The following is a 21,313-nucleotide window of genomic DNA, read 5'->3' on the forward strand; positions in this document are numbered from 1 at the left end:
GAACTTTGCCAAAAAGGTTAGCATTGGTGGACCTACAGTGTAAGCAGAGTCCCAAGGCCCAGGTGATTACAGATCTATTTCTCCATGGACCATATGCCTTGCAGAGCCTGCTAAGAAGGAAAATCTCAAGAACTACTTACAGCAAAGCAGCTCTACTCGCAGTCCTGATGACACACAGTACTGACTCTAAACCATTCCCTGGCAAATGATATCTATAACAGGGAGGAGAAAGTGTTATGCATGTATCCTGCTTTTAATGTGCAGTTACTACTTGGCAAACACAACAGCATCATACATATGTTAGTCCCTTCACAGGCACTTTGCAGGATGAATGAACCAGTTGAAGTAACAAACCAGTTAGGTCCTCACCCCCTCAGCCTAGAGGTTCCTTTCCCCCAGGACTAAGGCTCTGGAGATGATGTCATTTGGCATAAGTTTTCAGAAAGCGGTTTGGCAATATGTAGCAAGAGCCATAAAAATGTTCCTGCTTTTTGACCCAGCAACCCAGCTTCTGGGAATCTGCCCTAAAGAATTCTCCGAATGATTGAAAAAAAAGATTATGTAGTAACATGAAATGTGTATGATGTAATGATAAACAACAACAAAAAAAAAGTCTGAAAAATATTAGTCAGATATAATAGTCGTGTTAGAGTAATATTGCTTTTACCCTCCCCTGCTACTCAGGGTTTATCACTCAGATTAGATAATTGATGAAAGTTTAATAGGGGCACACTTCCCTCTATTGTTCCATTTCCCGTCCCTTATTCCCTGGTTCTTGCAACTCTCAATGATTCATTCAACAAACAATTGTTGAGCACCTACTTACTGTCTGGTGAGGGAGAAAGAGGTGTAAATAGATTATTGGGTCATAAATGCAATAATAAATATAAACTGAGTGTTACAAGGAGCTCACAGAAGCAACTGTCTGCCAGGGGGGAGCGTTGAATCGAGGGTTTCAAAGGGGGGCTGACTGGTACAAGTTCAGTTTTGACGGTTGTCCACCAGACAAACAAAAGGGCCACCACTTACTTACACAAGGGCAAGACAGCATGGAACAACATGGTGAGTTTAGGAAATTACAGGTAGCTCTGCAGGGCTGGCAGGAACATTCGGTAGGTGTGAGGGAACTATGGGGAGAGAAGGCTGCAGTTAGATCATGCAGGACCCTGTGATCCTACCGGGTTTTGTGCTTTGGAGCTAAGATTTCATCAGCTTTGCGTTTTTGAGAGATGATTGGCCGCAGTGGAGAGAGGATTGAATGGGGGCAAGAATGGAGGTAGGGAAGAGTGAAAAAGAGAACAGCCTTTGGGTCTCGACTAGGACAGGAAGCATGTGTGGCCCTAACGGGGCTGGGAGACCCCCTTTCTCAGCGTCGGCCTCTCCTGACTTAACACGGCCTGCGCCGCGCCTCTGCAGGATCTCCCTCCCTTCTTCCCCAGGGCCCCGCGGGCGTGCGGGGCGGCCAGAAGCGGGGTGGCCCTGTCTGGGTGGTCTCCTGCCACGCCCCCCGCGGCGCTGTTGCTTAGCGGCGGCTCTGGGTCGCGCGGTTCGGGGTAATTTGCTGATCCCTTAGCCAATGGGAAGGCGCCGCCCCAGCCCGTTCCCTTTTTTTTTTTTTTTTTTTGGAGCTCCAACCACCTCCCCTACAGAGCGGTCGCAGCCTCAAGCCGCGCGGGTAACTCTGCCTGACGGCCGGCGCGCGGAATCCATTCCTCTTTCGGCTGCCACAGCCCACGATACAACGAGTGGGCGACCCTCGTTGCCACGGCGCGGGTCCAGTGGCACCGCCCTGCACTCGCACAGCCACCGCTGCACACCCCACGCCCGCGCCTTCGCGGCCCCACCGAGTCCTGACGCGGGGCCCGGCGGCGCAGGGTGACCAGGACAGCCCGTCCGCTCTATGGAAGCACCCAGATAACGCGGGTTGGGGGCGCCCGTGCCCCCCACCCCCGCCAGCATGGCTCGGCCGCCGCCGCTTGAGGAGCTGCCACCCGACTACACACCCCCAGCTCGGTCCCCAGCGCCCCAGGTAAGTGGAGAAGCCAGAAGAAGGTAGACCAAGTCTGCCACTCAGGCCTCTTTAAGATGTAATGTCTCCAAGTGCCATGTATTCCTGGGTGTCTGTGTCTGAAGACAGGTGAGAGCAAGCGGTGTGTGATGTGGAAGTGTGTGTCTGTCTGCTTAGCCTCTGGCCAGTGAGAGTGAGTGTGTTTGTGGGTTGCCTCTGTGTCCTCTTGAAAACAGGTGTATATATACCTAGCCTACTCTCAGAAACAGGTCTATGCCTTCCTCAGGTGTGTGTGTTGAGGGGTGGGGTTCTAAATCTTTTTCCAAGTTTGCACCGATGTTTTTCTGGGTGCTCCCTAATTTACATCCAGAAATCAAGAAGCTAGGGCACTGAACATAGAATCTCTCAATAAATGCTGGCTGTTACTGTTTTTTAAAAATAGTGCATTAATTATTAAATTATTAAAATGTGCTATCATCAGTTGAAACAAATGTTCCACATTTGTTGTTGGTGGGGTGGTGTGTGGGAATCCTGTATTTTATGCATGATTGTTCTGTAGACCCACAACTTCACTAATTAAAAAAAATTTTAATATATATATTGAGAAAAAAAAAGCAGCTAGGGCACTGCTTGGCAGAAGGGGGTATATAGGGAGAGAAGGGAAGAACTTCATGCATTGTTGCAGTAATACCTGGCTGACCCTTCTCTTTCCATCCCAGGTCCTAGATGGGAGCCTGAAGACTCCACTCTGGCTTCGTGCTTACTTCCAGGGCCTGCTCTTCTCTCTGGGTTGTGGGATCCAGAGACACTGTGGCAAAGTGCTCTTCCTGGGACTGTTAGCCTTGGGGGCCCTGGCACTGGGTCTCCGTGTGGCCGTCATTGAGACAGACCTGGAGCAGCTCTGGGTAGAAGGTGAGTTGCAGGCACTGACCATAGCTGGCTAAGGTATGATAAGCCCAAGACAAGAACAGGATGAAGAGCTGGCTACTGAGCCCTAGTAGACCTGGCCCTGGGTCTGGAAGGGCACCTGCTGGTCAGGGCCTGTGCATCTGGGTATATCCGAGAGAACTGCTCCCTCCTACACCTATAAACAGACATCTGCAGATGGTGGAGTCCTGTGAATAGATGTGTAGACTATTTATCTGACATTATGTGTATATGCATGTTTATTTCACATTTATTGTCAACCTTTCCAATGTATTTTTGAGAGCTCAAGCAGGATTTACAATGGCAATTAAAACAAGACCCACCTTTTAGTAGGTTATACTCTGGCAAGGAAAATACAGTATGTACTGGAGTAGCTACAGCACAATAACAAAGCAGGATATAATTATGTTGTGTAGTTGAATGCAGGAAGAGATCATTTCTGTTGAGGAGAACCAGAAAAGTTAGAACTGGAAGGCTGGGGAAACTGAGTCAATCATCTGGTCAGTCCTCTGGCATGTACCTGTGCCCTCTCAGATCATTTAGTGGAAAAGCAGCCCATGACCTGAGCTTTGAGGCAATACCCAGGATCAGATGGGATCAAATCCTCACCTTCTAATGGAAGCATAAGATAAAATTGATTTCTTATTAATAATTTCAGCATGACTCTCTTCTTTCCCGGATTCTGGCTTCGTGAGACAGCCCTTTAACGAGAGTTGAACTCCTCTCTGTTCTTTCTTGGGAAATTTGCATTGTGGACTCCCCCAGACCTCCCCCAGCTCTGGCCCACACCCGAAAGCTGGGCCCAGGTTGGAGTTTCACACCCTTGAGTTACTTCAAATGCTGGCAAGTCCTAGGATCCAGAGCAGATGTTTCTAGGAGCCTGCCTGCCTGCCTGTTGGGCTCCCACACCCCATCCCTACCCTACCCCAGCCCTCTGCAGACTCTCACATACATGCACACTGTAGGCCAGCCCTGGGGTTCAGAGCAGATGTTTCTCTCTGCCTGTCTGCCTGCCTGTTTGCCCCGCTCCAGGACACACATGTGCATACACACACACACACACACAACCCCACCCACAGCACTGCTGCCTGGGTGGTCCCAAATGACTCTTGGATTTCCTACCACAATAGGGCAGCCTCCCTCTCTTTCCTCTTTCTTCACTCCTCAGATCTTCCCCTTCTAAACACTGCTTGAACCTCTGTATTTCCTTATCCTCCCTCCTACACTCTAGCAGAGGACAGGCTAGACCTAGCAGATTTTTGCTGTTGTTTTGGGACAGGGTGTTGTAAGAGGGTGGTAGCCAATTCCTAGGCCTTTTTCCTTTATTTCAGAATATCTCTGCCCTGTATATGCTAGGGTTGGGGGTGAATTAAAAGCAGTGATCTTGATTTGATCTTTTCTCTGTAGCTGAGGCTTCTCTCTGCAATGCCCAAGGCATGAGGAGCAGATCGAGGTGAAGATGGAAACATATTCTCCATTACTTTCCCATTTTTGCTAATGCTAAAAGCAGAGGGAAAAAACAGGACATTGGCTATCAGAGTTCAGTGTCCTCCCCTGCTTTGCTGTGATGGAGACTTGGAATGTGGGTTGTGGTCCTTTCCAGATCAACTTTAAAGCCAAAGGGCTTAGAGGGGGATTGTTTTCTAAAATAAAAATCAAAATATTTAACCAAACTAGTACTTGCAGGAGCAGTGACAGAGACTATTTGAAATTGGAATTCTCCCTGAAGATAAGAAACATATAGCCATGCTATTTAGGAGTCAGGGGTTGGGCATATATCTGTTGGTGGAGTCACCCACAATCCACTCAAATACCCAAGGCAAAAACCTTGGGAGTTAGCCTCAATTCTTCTCCTTACTTAGAAATTGGTTACCAAACCTGTAAATTCTTCCTTCTTCTTAACCTCCCTCATAGCAGACCCATCTTTCCAACCTCACAGCCACTGCTCTAGTTGGGTCCTTTTTCAATTTCTGGCAATATCCTTCCAATGGTATCAGTTAGAATGCTTTTAGTCACATGAAAAAGGAAGGAAAGGAAGGAAGAAGATTGGTTTATTATCTCCTATAACAAGAAATCTGACAGGAAACAGTAGAGCACTTACAGGATGGTTAATTCAGCAATTCAAGAATATCAGCAAGACCCCAAGTTCTTTCTCCTCTGCTATCTTCAACATGTTGGGCTTTTATCCTCAGGCTTATCACCACCTTGTCCCAAGGTGGCTGCTGCAGGAGCAAAAAAAAAGGGAAATCATCCCTGCCTTGTGTCCTTTTTTGAAAGTGAGGAAAATTTTATCAGAAGACCCAGTAGTCTTCCCTTTTGGTCTCTTTGGTAAGAACTATGTAACATCTTTTGCCTAAAACCTTCACTTGGCAAACTAATAGTTTTCACCTCCTGAGACTGGACAGGAACTCAGCTGCCCTGAATCACAAAGCCATTCAGAAGATAGCCAACAAAATCAGGGTCTGTTAGAAAGGAGGAGGGGAGGTGCTGAACGATCTTCAATTGGCCTCACCTACAAATCTGCCTCCACACTGCCCCCCTGTGGTGTCTCTAAATCCTGCCGCTTCAGTCCTCTGCTTAGAGCCCTTCCACCACTTTTTTACAGATTCTGTGTATTCTCCAGAATCAAGTCCAAAGTGCCTTAGCACACTTTATAGGCCCTCTGAAAACATCTCTCAATTGTTTCTCCAGCATTGTCCCTGGTTCCTTCCTGCCCTCCTTTTAGCAGTCCAGCAACCTGGGCCCTGGCAGTTCCCAACACACACTTGGTCCAGAACACCTTTTCATGACTACTTCCCCTACTTCTCCCCCTACTACTCCTACTCATCATTTTCAACGTGGTTTCAGAATATATTGTTAGGTGATGAAAAAGTCAGGTCATGTCATGCCTCTGCTCAAAACCTGTTATGGCTTCCATTTCAGTCAGAGAAAGCCTGAGTCCCTATAATAACTTACAGCCCAGTGTGTGAAGTTTCTGGACTAAAGATTATGAACATTTCGGAGGATCTTGATACATACTGAAGTAATGCTTTCCCCCCAAAATGGTACCAAATTACACTCCCATGATGAATTAGAGTCACTCCTGTAAACCAGCTGTGGGTGTTATCATTTTTTTAATCTTTGCTAATTTTATTGTTGGTAATTTATTGCTGTTTTAATTTGCAGTTTTAAGATTATCTATAACGTTGAATTTTTTCCATGTTGATTTGCACAAGCGTTTTCAACAAATGTGTTGATTTTTATGCCACGTTTCCTGATTCTCCCTTTTCCTCCCCACTTTTTTTTCTCCAGTTCTTTCTTGTTCTTTTAGTACATCATTTCTCTCCCAGCGACTATTGAATAATAACTTTCTATCTGTACCCATTATATGTCAGGCCATCTCCTAAGTACTTTGCCTTTATTGATTCTAATTCTACAATAATCCAAGGTAGGCCTTATCCTCATTTTACAAATGAGGAAACGGAGGCTTAGAGAGACTGACTAATTTGCCCAAGGCACAGATAAGCGTCAGAGCCAGGGCTCAAAGCCTGTCTGTACTGAGCCTTTATGCTCTCCCCTACATCCAGTGTGTCTTCTTCCCTGCATGAGGGGAGAGCCAGGGATGTGACTTGAGATGGGGCAGGGGAGGGGGAGACAGGTGTGAGAATACAGGTAAAGGTAAATCTCTCTCAGGGGAATTACCAAGGGTTTGTGGCCCTCATGAGTAAGGAGATTAAGTGTGTTTGAGAAAGAGATTCGGAAGCTTGATGGTCCTGGATGGGGCTAGAGCCTCAGAGAAGCAGGACATATGGGACCCAGGGGCTGGCAGTGACCAACAAGGAAAGGGCCCCAGAGAAGTGGAAGCAGAACTGGGTCTGAGTTCACAAAGCCTTCAAGGGTGGGTTTGGATCTGGCCCTTCGCCCTCCTCCAAACCTTAGTCAGATTATAGCCCCTCACTGTGACCCTGCCTCCTCCAGGCTCCAGTTACAGAGCATGGCTGTGCAGCTGGTATAATGCCAGACTTGAGGAATGCTAAGATCAACGAGACTAAGGCCCAGCAATGAGGAGAGGCTGGTGAAAGTGATGTGGAGCCCTGCTTCCCCTTGGCCCACATTGATTTCATCTCTGCCAGGAAACATGAGCTAATTCCACAGGCTTCTTGCCTGAGCAGAAACTATATATTGATAGCATCACAACAGGCAGACTGTCTGATCCCACGCCTCTCCAGGGCCCATTATTACCAGCACACCCATCCCTACTTTCTTCCCAAAGCAGTTTACAGAAAAGTATATGGATGTAAATCGCTGACTGGGGCAACCTGACCAAGGAGCCAGCCCCAGTCCTAGACCTACCCTTTTAGGAAATCCTCCTTTTGGCAGTCTTCTTCCCTCCCTGTCCTCCCCACCAGACTAGAGAGGAACTGAGTGAGGACTCCCTTACCAGTATACCCCCATAATCCAGCCCCAGCCCAGCTCATGCTGATCTCTCATTTTTAAATCATGTGTCCCAAACCCAACCGACATGATTCATGCTTAAACCCTAGACCCACACAAGAAACCAGAGAGCCACATGGCTGAGATCTCTCCCTGGCAGAGTTTTAGATTCCAAGCAGAGGAGCTGGGTTTAGGGAGACCAGCCTGGGCCATGACAGGGCCTTCAGGGAGAAGATGGGCTTCTCTTGGCAGCCCTTATCCCACTCATCCGAGGAAGCCTCAGTGGGTTAGGATCCCCCGTCCCCAGAGCTCTGATCCACTGAGGCTCCTTCCCCACCACTGTCTCTCCTGTCTCTGACAGCGGGCAGCCGGGTGAGCCAGGAGCTGCAGTACACCAGGGAGAAGCTGGGGGAGGAGGCTGCATACACCTCCCAGATGTTGATACAGACTGCGCGCCGGGACGGGGAGAACATCCTCACACCCGAGGCGCTTGGCCTCCACCTCCAGGCAGCCCTCACTGCCAGTAAAGTGCAAGTATCGCTCTATGGAAAGTGAGTCTGCCTGAGCCCCTGAACAGCTGAGGGTGAGGCATGCTATGGCAGGGCAAGAGTAGGACCCCCCTCTTCTGCTGATCCTCTGTGTCCCTGACTATTCCAGGTCCTGGGATTTGAACAAAATCTGCTACAAGTCAGGAGTTCCCCTCATTGAAAATGGGATGATTGAGCGGGTGAGTTTCCTTAGTTATTCCGTAAGACTGGGTAGAGGAAGGGGAGAGCTCATAGAGGCTCTGGGAGGCTCAAAGTCAAGGGGGTAAGGGGGTGCAGAGAGCATCCAACAAAAGTCATGGGGAGAGGACCCCTCATGGGACAGGACTGATGTTGCTTGGGGTGTCCCTGGCAGATGATTGAGAAGCTGTTTCCGTGCGTGATCCTCACTCCCCTCGACTGCTTCTGGGAAGGAGCCAAACTCCAAGGGGGCTCTGCCTACTTGCCGTGAGTGCCACCACCACTGCTCCTGGGGCTCTGCTTCATCTCCTGGGAGAAAGGAAGGGTGGGAGTGAAGATGATGATCAAAAACATACCCAAGTCCAAGTTACCTCCCAGGCCAGGCTCAGAGCTGAGGCTCTATCCACATTCCCCTTCTCCTCACCTTCTAAGAAAGAAAGACCTTTTTTTGTTGTTTTGTGTTATTTAGTCAAAACAAAACACAAAGATCTGTTAAGGCCTGAGCAAAGGACAAAACAATTCCCCAGAAAGAGACTGCAGGAAGTGTTAGCTAGGCATCAGCTAAGCTGTTGCCCAGGCCAGATAGAGAACTTGTTACAGGCAGGTGTCCCATATAGTTATATATTAGAACCAGGGCTAAATGACTTGATAAGGGACTGGGGAGGGTGGCTTTTTCTAGGTATTAAGTACCATCTGTCCAGATGTCCGTTTCAGTCACTTGTGTCCCTCCACAGCTCATTGCAGCAACCTAGTTGGGCTTGTGCAGCCCGAGAGCTCCAGGTTCTGAGTCTAGCACACCCTTCATATGACGGAGAGGGACAAACGAGCAGACAGAAGGAGGGTGGGGTATGGCATGTCCTCACAGCAGCAGCACAGAGGGTGGGAATTGAGCCCTGATCCTCACTAACCGTGGGCTCTCCCCCCAGGGGCCGACCCGACATCCAGTGGACCAACCTGGATCCAGAGCAGCTGCTAGAGGAGCTGGGCTCCTTTGGCTCTCTCGAGGGCTTCCGGGAGCTGCTAGACAAAGCGCAGGTGGGCCAGGCCTACGTGGGGCGGCCCTGTCTGCACCCTGATGACCTCCACTGCCCACCTAGTGCCCCCAACCATCACAGCAGGCAGGTGGGTTTCAGCCCAGGTCTGCCAGGGAAAAGCTGCTTTCCTTCCCTTTTCCCTCCTCATGTGTTCCACTGTTACGAGAGAGAGCAGATTGTTCTGTCTTCTGCCTCTTGCTTCCTAGACATTGTTATCCTGCCCCCATTGTGCCAGGCACCTAGAGTAATAAAGTTATCCCCATTCAGTTCCCCTAAGGAGCCCTGAAGTGGCGGGTCAATCTCTTTTCCCTTCTCTAAGTCCAGACAAGGCTGGACTTGATCAGAATAAACTTGTAGAGGGAAACTAAGAAAGAATTAGCTAAACATTAATATCGTACCTAGTTTCCCAAGTGTCCATGTGGCCCTGTGAATGTGGTGCTTTTTCCAAAACCCATCAAAGTTATGCCAGCTCCTCCCAGCAGCCTGTGTCCAGGCCTCTGCTCCCTCTCGTGGCCGCCTGTCTACAAGACAATAGCTGTTCACTCTTATAGAATAGACAGGGGGCTCAGGAAAATGGTTATCTACACTTCAGGCCCACAGAGTCTGTGGCAGGCATAGTTCTTGGCGGTAGAAGCCCAAGACACCCAGTTATCCACAGCCAGGGCCTTGAGTAGCAAACTCCTCCCCTGTCCCCTCCAGGCTCCCCATGTGGCTCAGGAGCTGAGTGGGGGCTGCCACGGCGTCTCCCACAAGTTCATGCACTGGCAGGAGGAATTGCTGCTGGGAGGCGTGGTCAGAGACCCCCAAGGACAGCTGCTGAGGTAGGGCCTTTCCTGGGAGATGGGGAGGGACCCCAGGCATGGGAATCCACCTCTGATGCCAGGCATCTCTGGCAAGCCCCCTGCAACCTCCTCCCCAGGTGGAGGGCTACCTCTGACCCCTAATTTCCCCTATATGCCCCACCAGGGCAGAGGCCCTGCAGAGCACCTTCCTGCTGATGAGTCCCCGCCAGCTGTATGAGCATTTCCGGGGTGACTATCAGACGCATGACATCGGCTGGAGTGAGTTGCAGGCTGGCACAGTGCTGCAGGCCTGGCAGCGGCGCTTCGTTCAGGTCAGTGTGCACAAGAAGCCTGGTAGGTGCCCTAAGGCCTCTCCCTGCTCCCACCCCCTCAGATCCACCCTGTCTCTCCAGCTGGCCCAAGAGGCCCTGCCTGAGAATGCGTCCCAGCAGATCCATGCCTTCTCCTCCACCACCCTGGATGACATCCTGCATGCCTTCTCGGAAGTCAGTGCTGCCCGTGTGGTGGGAGGCTATCTGCTCATGGTGGGTCCTGCCCTGGCACCTTGCTCCATCTCCACCCAGTGCCCACCCTGGGGTCCCCTGTCCGAGACATGCCCTCTCTCCCCACAGCTGACCTATGCCTGTGTGACAATGCTGCGGTGGGACTGTGCCCAGTCCCAGGGTGCTGTGGGCCTTGCCGGGGTGCTGCTGGTGGCCCTGGCAGTGGCCTCAGGCCTTGGGCTCTGCGCATTTCTCGGCATCACCTTCAATGCTGCCACCACCCAGGTACACCAGGGCTTCGGGGCACATTTGGGTGTCGACAGGTGAGGCCACACCATTCCTCCAGCTGCCTGCCCCTCTGCCCCCTGCCCTTCCAGGTGCTACCCTTCTTGGCACTGGGCATTGGCGTGGATGACATATTCCTTCTAGCACATGCCTTCACAGAGGCTCCACCTGGCACCCCTCTCCAGGTGAGACCTCTTCCTCCAGCCTGGTCTCATCTGAGGCAGTTCAGCACAGTCATTAAGAGCCTCATGGTTCAAGGAACCTTGGGCTGGTAGTTAACCTCTGTGCCTCAGTTTCCTCATCTGTAAAACAGGATGATAATAGTGCTTGTGCTTGTGTCATAAGGGTTGTTGTGAGGATTCAGTGAGATAATCCAGGTTAAGTGCTCAGAACAGTGCATGACACATAGTTGGTGCTCAAAAATATTAGCTGCTGTGTAATTGTTATCCCACCTCTACCATCCCAAGTTCCTGACCCTCCCCATCACCCTACCTTGAAAACCCATGGCACCCCCTCTGTCCTGGCAGGAGCGCACAGGTGAGTGTCTGCAACGCACAGGCACCAGTGTGGCTCTCACATCCATCAACAACATGGTTGCCTTCTTCATGGCTGCTCTGGTTCCCATCCCTGCGCTGCGGGCCTTCTCCCTGCAGGTGAGGCCTCGTGAACCGGGCCGGGCTCTGGGTGGGTTATGGAGATGGGGCAAGCTTCATCCAGCTTTTGTGCCCCTCCTGTCCATCCCCAGGCAGCCATAGTAGTTAGCTGCAACTTTGCAGCCGTGATGCTTGTCTTCCCAGCCATCCTCAGCCTGGACCTGCACCGGCGCCACTGCCAGCGCCTCGATGTGCTCTGCTGCTTCTCTAGGTACCGTCCCTGTACCCTTACCCCCACCTCAGCAGGCCTTCTTCCCTTGACCCCCTCCCCTCCTGCCCCCTCACAAGCATTTCAAGGCATAGATGTATCATCTGCTCTGTCTGCCTCTTCCAGCCCCTGCTCTGCTCAAGTGATTCAGATTCTGCCCCAGGAGCTGGGGGACAGGACAGTACCAGTGGGCATTGCCCACCTGACTGCCACAGTTCAAGCCTTTACCCACTGCGATGTCAGCAGCCAGCATGTGGTCACCATCCTGCCTCCCCAAGCCCACCTGGTACCCCCATCCTCTGACCCACTGGGCTCTGAACTCTTCAGCCCAGGAGGATCCACACGAGACCTTCTAGGCCAGGAGGAGGGGACAAGGCAGAAGGCAACGTGCAAATCCCTGCCCTGTGCTCGCTGGAATCTTGCCCATTTTGCCCGCTATCAGTTTGCACCCTTGCTGCTCCAGTCACACACCAAGGTAAGACTCCAGGCCCGGGGAAGATGGGGTGGGGCAGGGCAGAGGCTTAGGTGTCTCTGAGTCCCAAGAAGGACAGAGAGCCTAGCCCACCAACTGAGGGTTGGAGGATGTCCCTGGGCCTCTGCTTACTTGCCATTCCCCACAGGCCATGGTGCTGGTTCTCTTTGGGTTTCTTCTGGGCCTGAGCCTCTACGGAGCAACCTTGGTGCAGGATGGCCTGGCCCTGACAGATGTGGTGCCCCGGGGCACCAAGGAGCATGCCTTCCTGAGCACCCAGCTCAGGTACTTCTCCCTGTACGAGGTGGCCCTGGTGACCCAGGGTGGTTTTGACTACACCCACTCCCAACGCGCCCTCTTTGATCTGCACCAGCGCTTCAGTTCCCTCAAGGCTGTGCTGCCCCCACCGGCCACCCAGGCACCCCGCACCTGGCTGCACTATTACCGCAACTGGCTACAGGGTGAGAGGCGAGGAGACCCACGGAGAGGGAGGCCGCAGGGAGAAGTCCCCTGGGGCCACAGGCCGACTGTATCTTATCCCATTCTCTCCCAGGAATCCAGGCTGCGTTTGACCAGGACTGGGCTTCTGGGCTCATTACCCACCACTCGTACCGCAATGGCTCTGAGGACGGGGCCCTGGCCTACAAGCTGCTCATCCAGACCGGGGATGCTCAGGAGCCTCTGGATTTCAACCAGGTTGGGAGAGGATTAGAATGGTCAGGATGCTCAGAGGGCTTAGGCCTCCTGGGCCCAGGCTGCCTGGGGCCTGCTGCTGCCTTCAGCCCTCTCTGTCTTTGCAGCTGACCACAAGGAAGCTGGTGGACAAGAATGGGCTGATACCGCCGGAGCTTTTCTACATGGGGCTGACTGTGTGGGTGAGCAGTGACCCCCTGGGTTTGGCAGCCTCGCAGGCCAACTTCTACCCGCCGCCTCCCGAATGGCTGCATGACAAGTACGACACCACCGGGGAGAACCTTCGCAGTGAGTCCTGGGAAGGCCTGGGAGAGCCTTGGTCTCAGCCCACCCAGGCCTCTGACCCTACTCAGGCTTCCCACTGTTGCCTGTGCCCACCATCCACCCCTTCCTTCTGCAGTCCCGGCGGCCCAACCCTTGGAATTTGCCCAATTCCCTTTCCTGCTGCGCGGCCTCCAGAAGACGGCAGATTTCGTGGAGGCCATCGAGGGGGCCCGGGAAGCATGCACGGAGGCAGGCCGGGCTGGAGTGCGTGCCTACCCCAGCGGTTCGCCCTTCCTCTTCTGGGAGCAGTATCTTGGCCTGCGGCGCTGCTTCCTGCTGGCTGTCTGCATCCTGCTGGTGTGCACTTTCCTCGTCTGTGCCCTGCTGCTGCTCAACCCCTGGACAGCTGGCTTCATAGTGAGTACTTGCAGGGGTGGGTCATGGAGGCCCAGTGGCACGTCCCCCCCCTGCCCTGCCCATCCCATCATCCCTCCTCCCAGGAGCCCTGGATGAGCCCTGCCCTTCCCAGGTGCTCGTCCTGGCAATGATGACCGTGGAGCTCTTTGGCATCATGGGATTCCTGGGCATCAAGCTGAGCGCCATCCCTGTGGTGATCCTTGTGGCCTCTGTAGGCATTGGTGTGGAGTTCACGGTCCACGTGGCGTTGGTGAGCACAGGCACTGGGGAAGGGCGGGGCAGCTGACTGAGTGTGCAACAGAGCCTTATCAAGAAGAACAGGGGATGTATCAGCAATACAGTCGTCACCTTCAAGGAGCTTGTATTCCAAGGGGTAGAGAGAGACAACAAACAAATAGCCAAATAAATAAACAAGCAGCCATTTCTGTTGAGAGGAGGGGACAAAGACCTGACTGGAATGGATTAAGGACAGAACAGGTGGTGAGAAAGTGGGAACCACCATCCCTGTGAATAGTCTTTGCTATAAAGATTGGAGAAGTGGGATGGTAGCTGGATGACAATGTGTGCTCAAAGGAGGGATTTTACAAGGCAGGGATGCCAGTGGAAGCAGACACAAGCCTCACTCTCCTAAAGCTGCCTGCTCTGTGGCAGAGGCAGGAGTGTGAGGGGGGCGTGGGGCCACAGTCCAGCTGGAGGCACCGACACAAGCCTGGCCAGATTCCACAAACAGTCCCCTTCTTTTTACTCCCAAATGAAAATAGTCCTATTGTTTTCCTGATTATAAGAACAATATATACTTCTTGGGAAAAAAAAAAAAGTCGTCATGCAGAAAAGTACCAAGAAAGAATTAGAAATCCTCTGAAATGCCTCCCTGATAAGTAGCGTAGCACTTTGGTGGCTGTGCTTCTAGAGCAGGGATCAGCAAACTCGCTGAAAAGGCCAGACAGTAAATTTATGAGGCCTGGCTTGGTGGCCTCTGTCTGGACACTGCCCTAACTCTGCCTTTGTAGCCCCAAAGCACCCATAGACAATGTGTACTTGAATGGGTGTGACTGTGTTTTATCAAAGCTTTATTTAAAAAAACAGGTGGCAGCTTAATGCCACTGAATTGATTGTAGATTTAATGGTTAAAACGGTATCTTTTATTATTGTCCCACAATTTAAAAACAAACAGGTCACAGGCTATAGTTTGCTGACCCCTATTCTAGACGTCTCTGTGTACAAGCTCACCAGAAACGTCTGTACAGTGTTACCCAAATGGGCGCATACATGTTTCTTGGGCGGTTCCCACAAACCCAGTTCACCTGCCTTTTAGATCCTCCTGTGTGGGTCAAGGCATGGGTGAGCCTTGGGGACAAATGAATAGAAGTTGGGGACATGGCTGTGCTGGCCAGGGGCATGCAGGACCCCAGGTTGGCAGAGTTGCAGCTCCAGGACGATTTTGTTTCCCCAGGGTTTCCTGACCGTCCAGGGCAGCCGGAACCTGCGGGCCGCCCGGGCCCTGGAGCACACATTTGCCCCTGTGACCGATGGGGCCATCTCTACATTGCTGGGTCTGCTCATGCTTGCTGGTTCCAACTTTGACTTCATTGTGAGGTAAAGTAGGAGAGGGCTCGAGGCTGGGAGGTAGGGCCAGCCAGAGTCACAGGGCCTGCCCAGGCTGACCAGCCCTCCCCTTCCAGGTACTTCTTTGTGGTGCTGACGGTGCTCACGCTTCTGGGCCTCCTCCATGGGCTTGTGCTGCTGCCTGTGCTGCTGTCCATCCTGGGCCCCCCACCAGAGGTGACCACACCCTCCCCCTGTCCCCAGCCCAGTGCATGGGGGGCTACAAGCAGGGGAAGAGACAGAGCCAAGATGGAATGCCCTGAGTGGCCAGCAGACCCAGCTCAGCTCACAAAGAACCTCCCAGCAGGTTCCTCCAGCTGAAGGCAACAGCCTCTTCCTTTTCCCAGACACCATTCCCCTGCCCCTCAGCCCTTCTGGCTTCTTTGGGACTCACCTCAGCCTTTTAGGGTCCAGAGCAGGGTTTATCCCAGGCCATAACATACTGTCCTTTGTCAGCTCTTGTATCCTGCTGGAGGCCAACAAGAGCCCCAGCTTCCCAACAACCATGAGAGAGGAGTGGGTGAGGCACTGAGGAGGAACTGAAGAGGGCTGTGGCCCCAGTATCCTCTGGGCTCACTGGGACTGTTGTCAACCCCCAGGTGGTACAGATGTATAAGGAGAGCCCAGAGGTCCTGAGGCCCCCAGCTCCAAGAGGAGGAGGACTCAGGTGGGGGATGTCCCCCACCCTGCCCCAGAGCTTTGCCAGAGTGACTACCTCCATGACTGTGGCCCTCCACCCACCCCCACTGCCTGGTGCCTACATCCACCCAGCTTCTGAAGAGCCCACTTGGTCCCCAGCTGCCACCCCAGCTGCCAGTGGCTCCAGCAATATCAATTCTATGGGACCATGTCCAGCCACTGAGTAAAAGGGCAGCTGAAGCAGGGAGACCCTGCTTGGGCCACATGAAGTCAGTGGCAGGCAAACGGGTGCAGTGTGGAATGCAGGATCAACCCCCAAGGGCCCTTCTGCTGCTACCCTCTGTCTGCATCCCCATCCCTGACACAGCCATCAGCAGACCTCTTTGATATCCCTGCAAAACAGCTGCCCCTAGGCTGTGAGCAGTCCTGTATATCTTGTGTTTGTGTACGTGTGTGTGAGAGAGAGAGCAGCCTGTGTCTGTGTCTGTACCGAGTGAAAGCCCATGTGCCTGTGCTTATGTCTGGGTTGGGGTGAACACCAGCACTTCAGGCTGCAGAGCAGCCTTGTCCGTCCCCTACCCCCACCCCACCCCACGCTCCTGCCCTCCCAGCAGCCCAAGCCTGGGGGGATCCTCCAGCACCTTTTGCCAGGCCTGGCCTCCCACTGCCCGGTGACTCCCAGGAAGGCTCTCTGTATCCCTGCCCACTTTCTGCCACATAAATTATTTATATGAAGAGGTTTATTTTTGTAGTTTATATAGATGTTAGCTATGTTGAAAGCTTTATTTTTAAAGAGTAAATAAAATATATTCTATGTAAACTCATCTCGTGTGACTTTTGTGCTTTCTTTCAGGCAGAGTTGGGAGTTTGCAATTGGAAATTAGATATTGAAGGTGGTCTATAGGGTGACGGAGAGTATAGTCGGGGCAGGAAAAGATTCAAGTTCTGAGTTTTTGTCACAGAACTTTGGTCTCTTTTTTCACCTAGCAAGTGAAGACAATGTTCAGCAAATATTTGCTAGTCACGTACTTGGTAACAGGATCTGAATTAAGTGCTTAGTGTACAAAGGATACAAATTTTTGTGGAATTAAACCCTATTGTGTGGCTTTCAGAGCCATCAAAAGCCAGCCCTACTTACATCTCCAGTCTCATCTCCCACCCTCCTGGTCCAACAATGGGGGGGGGGGGCAAGAATGGGCAGAGGGGCAAAGCCAGAAGGGGAAGTGGAAGCAGATAGGGAAAGGCCGTCTGAAGCAGGGACAGAGACAACAAGGGCTGGGGAGATAGTTTAGGTTTGTGGCCAGAGGAAAAGGAGCCAGGGCCCACAGCAACCTCCAAGGCAGACGCACTGCAAGTAGGCAGGTGGTCTGGTGCCCTCAGCTCATCTTTGGGGGATGGGATGGGGCCAGGCAGCCAGGTGATGAGATGAGGGAGCTGCCCCAAAATTGAGGTTGTGTTACTGAGTGAGGCCTCTGGATTCAAGCGTGTTCTGTGGAGGATCAACAGCCGCATTGTACAGAGGCCTTGAAGGATCTGGCCACTCTCAGGCTAGAGAACAGTCTCACTAGACAGAGTAAGGGAGGTCTTTTACACCCTTCCCCACCTAGCCCGGGGCGCTGCTCAACTGATGTGCACACACACCCTGGGTTCCCATCACCCACTCACAGGAATGGTCCCATTCTGAGATCCCTGTCCTCTCATGCCCATCAAAGAAAAAACTGTACCAAAGTGAAACAGGCAAGGCTGACTTTAAGTTTTATGGCACCCTGTGCCTCCCTAAGCACCTGAGAAGATGGCAGTACAGCCACCCAAGTTGGTGCTGTTTGTATGTCTGGGTAACATTTGTCGATCACTCATTGCAGAAATGGTTTTCAGAAAACTTGTAACTGAACAAAATGTTTCAGATAATTATATCACTGACACTGATGCCGTTTATGACTGGAATGTGGGCCGGTCACCAGGTCCAAGAGCTTAAGAAATCATGACATTAAAACAGCCATAAAGCAAGACGGGTTACCAAAGAAGACAGCCACATTTGGTTATATACTGTGTATGGAAGAAAGCAGTCTGAGAGATTTGAATAGAAAAGATAGTGAAGTTAAAAACTGCAAAGAGAAAGTTGAACTACTTGGGAGCTATGATCCACAAAAACAACTGATTACTGAAGATCCCTATTATGGGAATGACTCTGACTTTAAGGCTGTGTACCAGCAGTGTGTTAAGTGCTGCACAGTCACAGTAGAGATGCATCCACTCATTGCTGAAGACCAATAATGATTCACATCTTGACAGTGATGTTCTAGGTTTTTCAGTCAGTCAATGTGTTAAAAGTGTAATGTTTCAAAATAGTCTGGAACAACTGTTTGGGGAACATCTGTGACTGGACACACACCATACAGCAGTCTGGAATGGGTGGAATGGCTGAGATCACAGCATAAGAACCATAAATAAAGCTCCCAAACTGTGGAGCTGGCATCCCTCCCCCACCAGCATGGCAGGCTGAGTTGGAACACTCCCTGTGGGAAAAAGAAGTGATCTCTGCTGGGAGCAAGGGAAAGTAGCTCAACCAAGCTCCAACTGCAGTTTTAATTAATGAATTTGGACTACTGAATACAAGCTACAAGCAGAGATAAACCCAGATCAAGCAGGAAAGGAACTCTGAGGTCTCTCCCAGCAGAGAGGAGGTGGGGCAGATGGAAAAAATAATAAATAAAAACAGAGGCTTCTGAGCTCAGTATACTGGAAAAGGGCTGTGTCCCAAGGAAAGGGGCACATAGAACCAGGTACCAATTCTGATAGACCAGCGAAACTAGGGGGCTGGGACTGGCTTTGAAAAGGGGATTCCTTTTTCCTGTTTTTTCCCTCTTATTCTAAGTGGTTCATTAGAGAAAGCCTTGGGCATTTTCAATTGTCAGTGTTGGCCCAGGCAAATGTGCAGTTAAGATAGAGAGACAAAGGAAGAAGACAAGTGAAGGAGATAATTCCCTAAAGGGCTTATCTTCTGTAGGAAAAGAGGGGGCAGGGCCCAGCTTAAGGGGCTGCCCTCCCTCAAGGAATTCATACCCCAGGGTCTGGAGGGAGGGGGGAATCAAAAAATAGAAACAGCTTAAGCTTGGCTTCTGACACCCTCGGCCCCTGGCTGGGACAGGGTCTGCTGAGAATTAAAAGCACTGCACCTCTTTACACTGGTGGGGAGCTGTGAGCTGACAAGAACCACTTGCTGGGTAGGATAGGAAAGCACAGAGTCTAGAGGCCTCACAGGAAAGTCTGCTCCTCAGGGAAACTTGATACTTATTACACCTTCCTCCTTAGACCAGGGCTTGTCTTGTCTGGGAAATTCTGTTTGGGGTAATCAAGGAAACCAGATACCTAGACAACAAAAAATTATGAGTCATACTAGGAAAAAACAAAGATATGGCCCAATCAAAGGACTAAACTTACACTTCAAATGAGATACAGGAGTTGAAACAACTAATTAAGGATGTTCAAACAAATATGCCAAATCAAATCAATGAGTTGAGGGAAGATATGGCAAAAGAGATGAAGAATATAAAGAGGACAATGGGCAAACATAAGGAAGAACTGGAGAGTTTGAAAAAACAATTGGCAGAACTTATGGGAATGAAAGGCAAAATAGAAGAGATGAAAAACACAATGGAGACATACAACAGCAGATTTGAAGAAGCAGAATAAAAAATTCATGAACTAGAAGACAGGACACCTGAAATCCTACACACAAAAGAACAGGGAAAAGAATAGAAAAACATGAGCAGGGTCTCAGGGAATTGAAGGACAACATGAAGTGCATGAATATACATCCCAGAAGGAGGAGAGAAGGGAAAGGGGACAAAAAGAATAATGGAGGAAATAATCACTGAAAATTTCCCATCTCTTATGAAAGACATAAAGTTACAGATTCAAGAAGTACAGCATACCCCAAACAGAAAAGTTCCAAATAGATCTACTCCAAGACACTTAATAATTGGATTATCAAATGTCAAAGACAGAGAATTCTGAAAACAGCAAGAGAAAAGCAATCCATCACATACAAGGAAAGCTCGATAAGACTATGTGCAGATTTCTCAGTGGAAACCATGGAGGTAAGAAGGCAGTGTCCTTCAAAAATGAGGGAGAGTTTAAAATATTTTCAAACAAACAGACACTGAGAGTGTTTGTGAACAAAATACCTGCTCTACAAGAAATACTGAAGAGAGCACTACAGACATTGGAAAAACAAGGAGAGGTTTGGAGAAGAGTGTAGAAATGAAGACTATCAATAAGAGTAAAAAGAGAGAGAGAGAAATAAAATTAAATTACATATAAAATCCAAAAGACAGTGCCAGAAATGGACTTGAAGAGTGAGATGAAGAAGTGGGGGACACTGAGGTTTGGCAGTCGTTTTGGAGTGAGAGGCTTCATAGCTTTCGGAGGTGACCATTGCCATGACGGCCCAAGGAGGATGACCAACCGAGGCTGATGCTTCAAGTGGGACATTGTGCTAGTGGTCCCGGAGGAGGCAGCAGGGGCTGAAGTGACCAGGGCAGTGGCCAGGGAGACACCCTGTACCCAGTCAGTTACTTGGACAAGCAAGTGCCTGATATCAGCATACAAGAGACAGAAAGGGTCCTGGTGGAGAAGCACTGTGGGGACATTGCCTTGGGTCCCCTCAGATTCCCATGAACCTCTTCATCATGTACATGGCTGGCAATACTATCTCCATCTTCCCTACTATGATGGTGTATATGATGGCCTGGAGACCCATTCAGGCACTTATGCCATTTCAGCCACTTTCAAGATGCTAGAAAGTTCAAGCCAGAAGTTTCCTCAGGGTTTAGTCTATCTCATTGGGAAATTTATGGGTTTGACATTGGCTGTTTACAAGTGCCAGTCCATGGGACTACTGCATCAGATTAGTTAGCCTTCATCGAGTCCCCTGAGAACATGGAGTTCAGTTATGGGGGATTATTTTTGTTAACCTGAAAAAGAAGTACCTGGCACCTTATGTATCTGGATATCATTTACATAATTCTTTAGACCCAATAGCTCCTGAGCATACACAACCTTACAAATTAGTCTCAGGATGAAAAACAATCAAAAGTTCTCTTTTTTCCATGATGAGGAAACAAATCCTAGAAGGACAATGTCCATATTGCTACAAACACGAAGAAACTGTACCACAATTCTGACTGAAAATTATGTAGAAAACTTTATTTTATGTTTCCAAATACAGAACAAAGCAACAAATAAAACCATAACTATGTCAACAAAGAATATTAAATCTATATAATATTTCACATCTATTTAACATAAGCTGTGATATAAAAATTCCATTGCAGATACTTGTAGAAAACATGAGAAACTAATGCTGGATTCAGATTTTACATGATGAAACTAAACCAGACAAAATGAGTATGTTTTTAAAAAAATCCAAAAGACAAAATGGTAGACAGTAGACATTATGTTGAGCGAAATTAGCCAGAAACAAAAGGATGGATACTGTATGCTATCCACTAATATGAACTAACATTTATGAGTGAACTGTGAGAGTTAAAGTTGAGAATACATGTTATCAGTAGACAGAAAGAGTTTAGAGATCAGGCATTTGGTGCCAAAGGAGTACAGAAGGTTCAACAGGATTGTATAGATCCAGAAAAGGATAGCACAATACTGTGTGATGATAGCACA

The 21,313-nt window shown here is 50.2% G+C and overlaps 1 protein-coding gene and 1 pseudogene across 7 annotated transcripts; both read left to right on the top strand.

Moving 5' to 3' along the window:
• The first annotated feature begins 1,646 nt into the window (after positions 1 to 1,646).
• Positions 1,647 to 16,452, top strand: PTCH2 (patched 2). 7 transcript variants are annotated; one of them, XM_037827387.1, is made up of 22 exons: positions 1,647 to 2,029; positions 2,728 to 2,920; positions 7,710 to 7,899; positions 8,006 to 8,075; positions 8,249 to 8,340; positions 9,000 to 9,195; positions 9,807 to 9,928; positions 10,074 to 10,221; positions 10,303 to 10,434; positions 10,522 to 10,677; positions 10,770 to 10,862; positions 11,205 to 11,330; positions 11,423 to 11,541; positions 11,665 to 12,013; positions 12,159 to 12,471; positions 12,564 to 12,706; positions 12,811 to 12,991; positions 13,104 to 13,384; positions 13,497 to 13,634; positions 14,838 to 14,980; positions 15,067 to 15,166; positions 15,589 to 16,452. In XM_037827387.1, the coding sequence occupies exons 1-22, from the start codon at positions 1,958 to 1,960 to the stop codon at positions 15,853 to 15,855; spliced, it is 3,624 nt and encodes a 1,207-aa protein (XP_037683315.1). In that variant the 5' UTR covers positions 1,647 to 1,957; the 3' UTR covers positions 15,856 to 16,452. The 7 variants fall into 7 exon arrangements, 6 of the variants coding, with proteins under 6 accessions (XP_037683315.1, XP_037683316.1, XP_037683317.1 ...); XM_037827388.1 differs by having other exon boundaries at positions 9,000 to 9,108; XM_037827389.1 differs by lacking the exon at positions 10,770 to 10,862.
• A 3,635-nt stretch (positions 16,453 to 20,087) lies between these two features.
• On the top strand, positions 20,088 to 20,608 carry LOC119514106 (annotated as a pseudogene).
• Positions 20,609 to 21,313: the final 705 nt, after the last annotated feature.

This window comes from Choloepus didactylus, chromosome 2 (assembly GCF_015220235.1).
Source record: "Choloepus didactylus isolate mChoDid1 chromosome 2, mChoDid1.pri, whole genome shotgun sequence".
Taxonomy (NCBI): domain Eukaryota; kingdom Metazoa; phylum Chordata; class Mammalia; order Pilosa; family Megalonychidae; genus Choloepus; species Choloepus didactylus.

What these genes read in the sequence shown, in the direction of transcription:
- PTCH2 (XM_037827387.1), top strand. Translation starts at nt 1,958, where the DNA reads ATGGCTCGGCCGCCGCCGCTTGAGGAGCTGCCACCCGACTACACACCC. An exon ending in CACCGGGGAGAACCTTCGCA is followed by an intron (nt 12,992 to 13,103) that starts GTGAGTCCTGGG and finishes TTCCTTCTGCAG; the next exon opens with TCCCGGCGGCCCAACCCTTG. An exon ending in TCCTGGGCCCCCCACCAGAG is followed by an intron (nt 15,167 to 15,588) that starts GTGACCACACCC and finishes GTCAACCCCCAG; the next exon opens with GTGGTACAGATGTATAAGGA.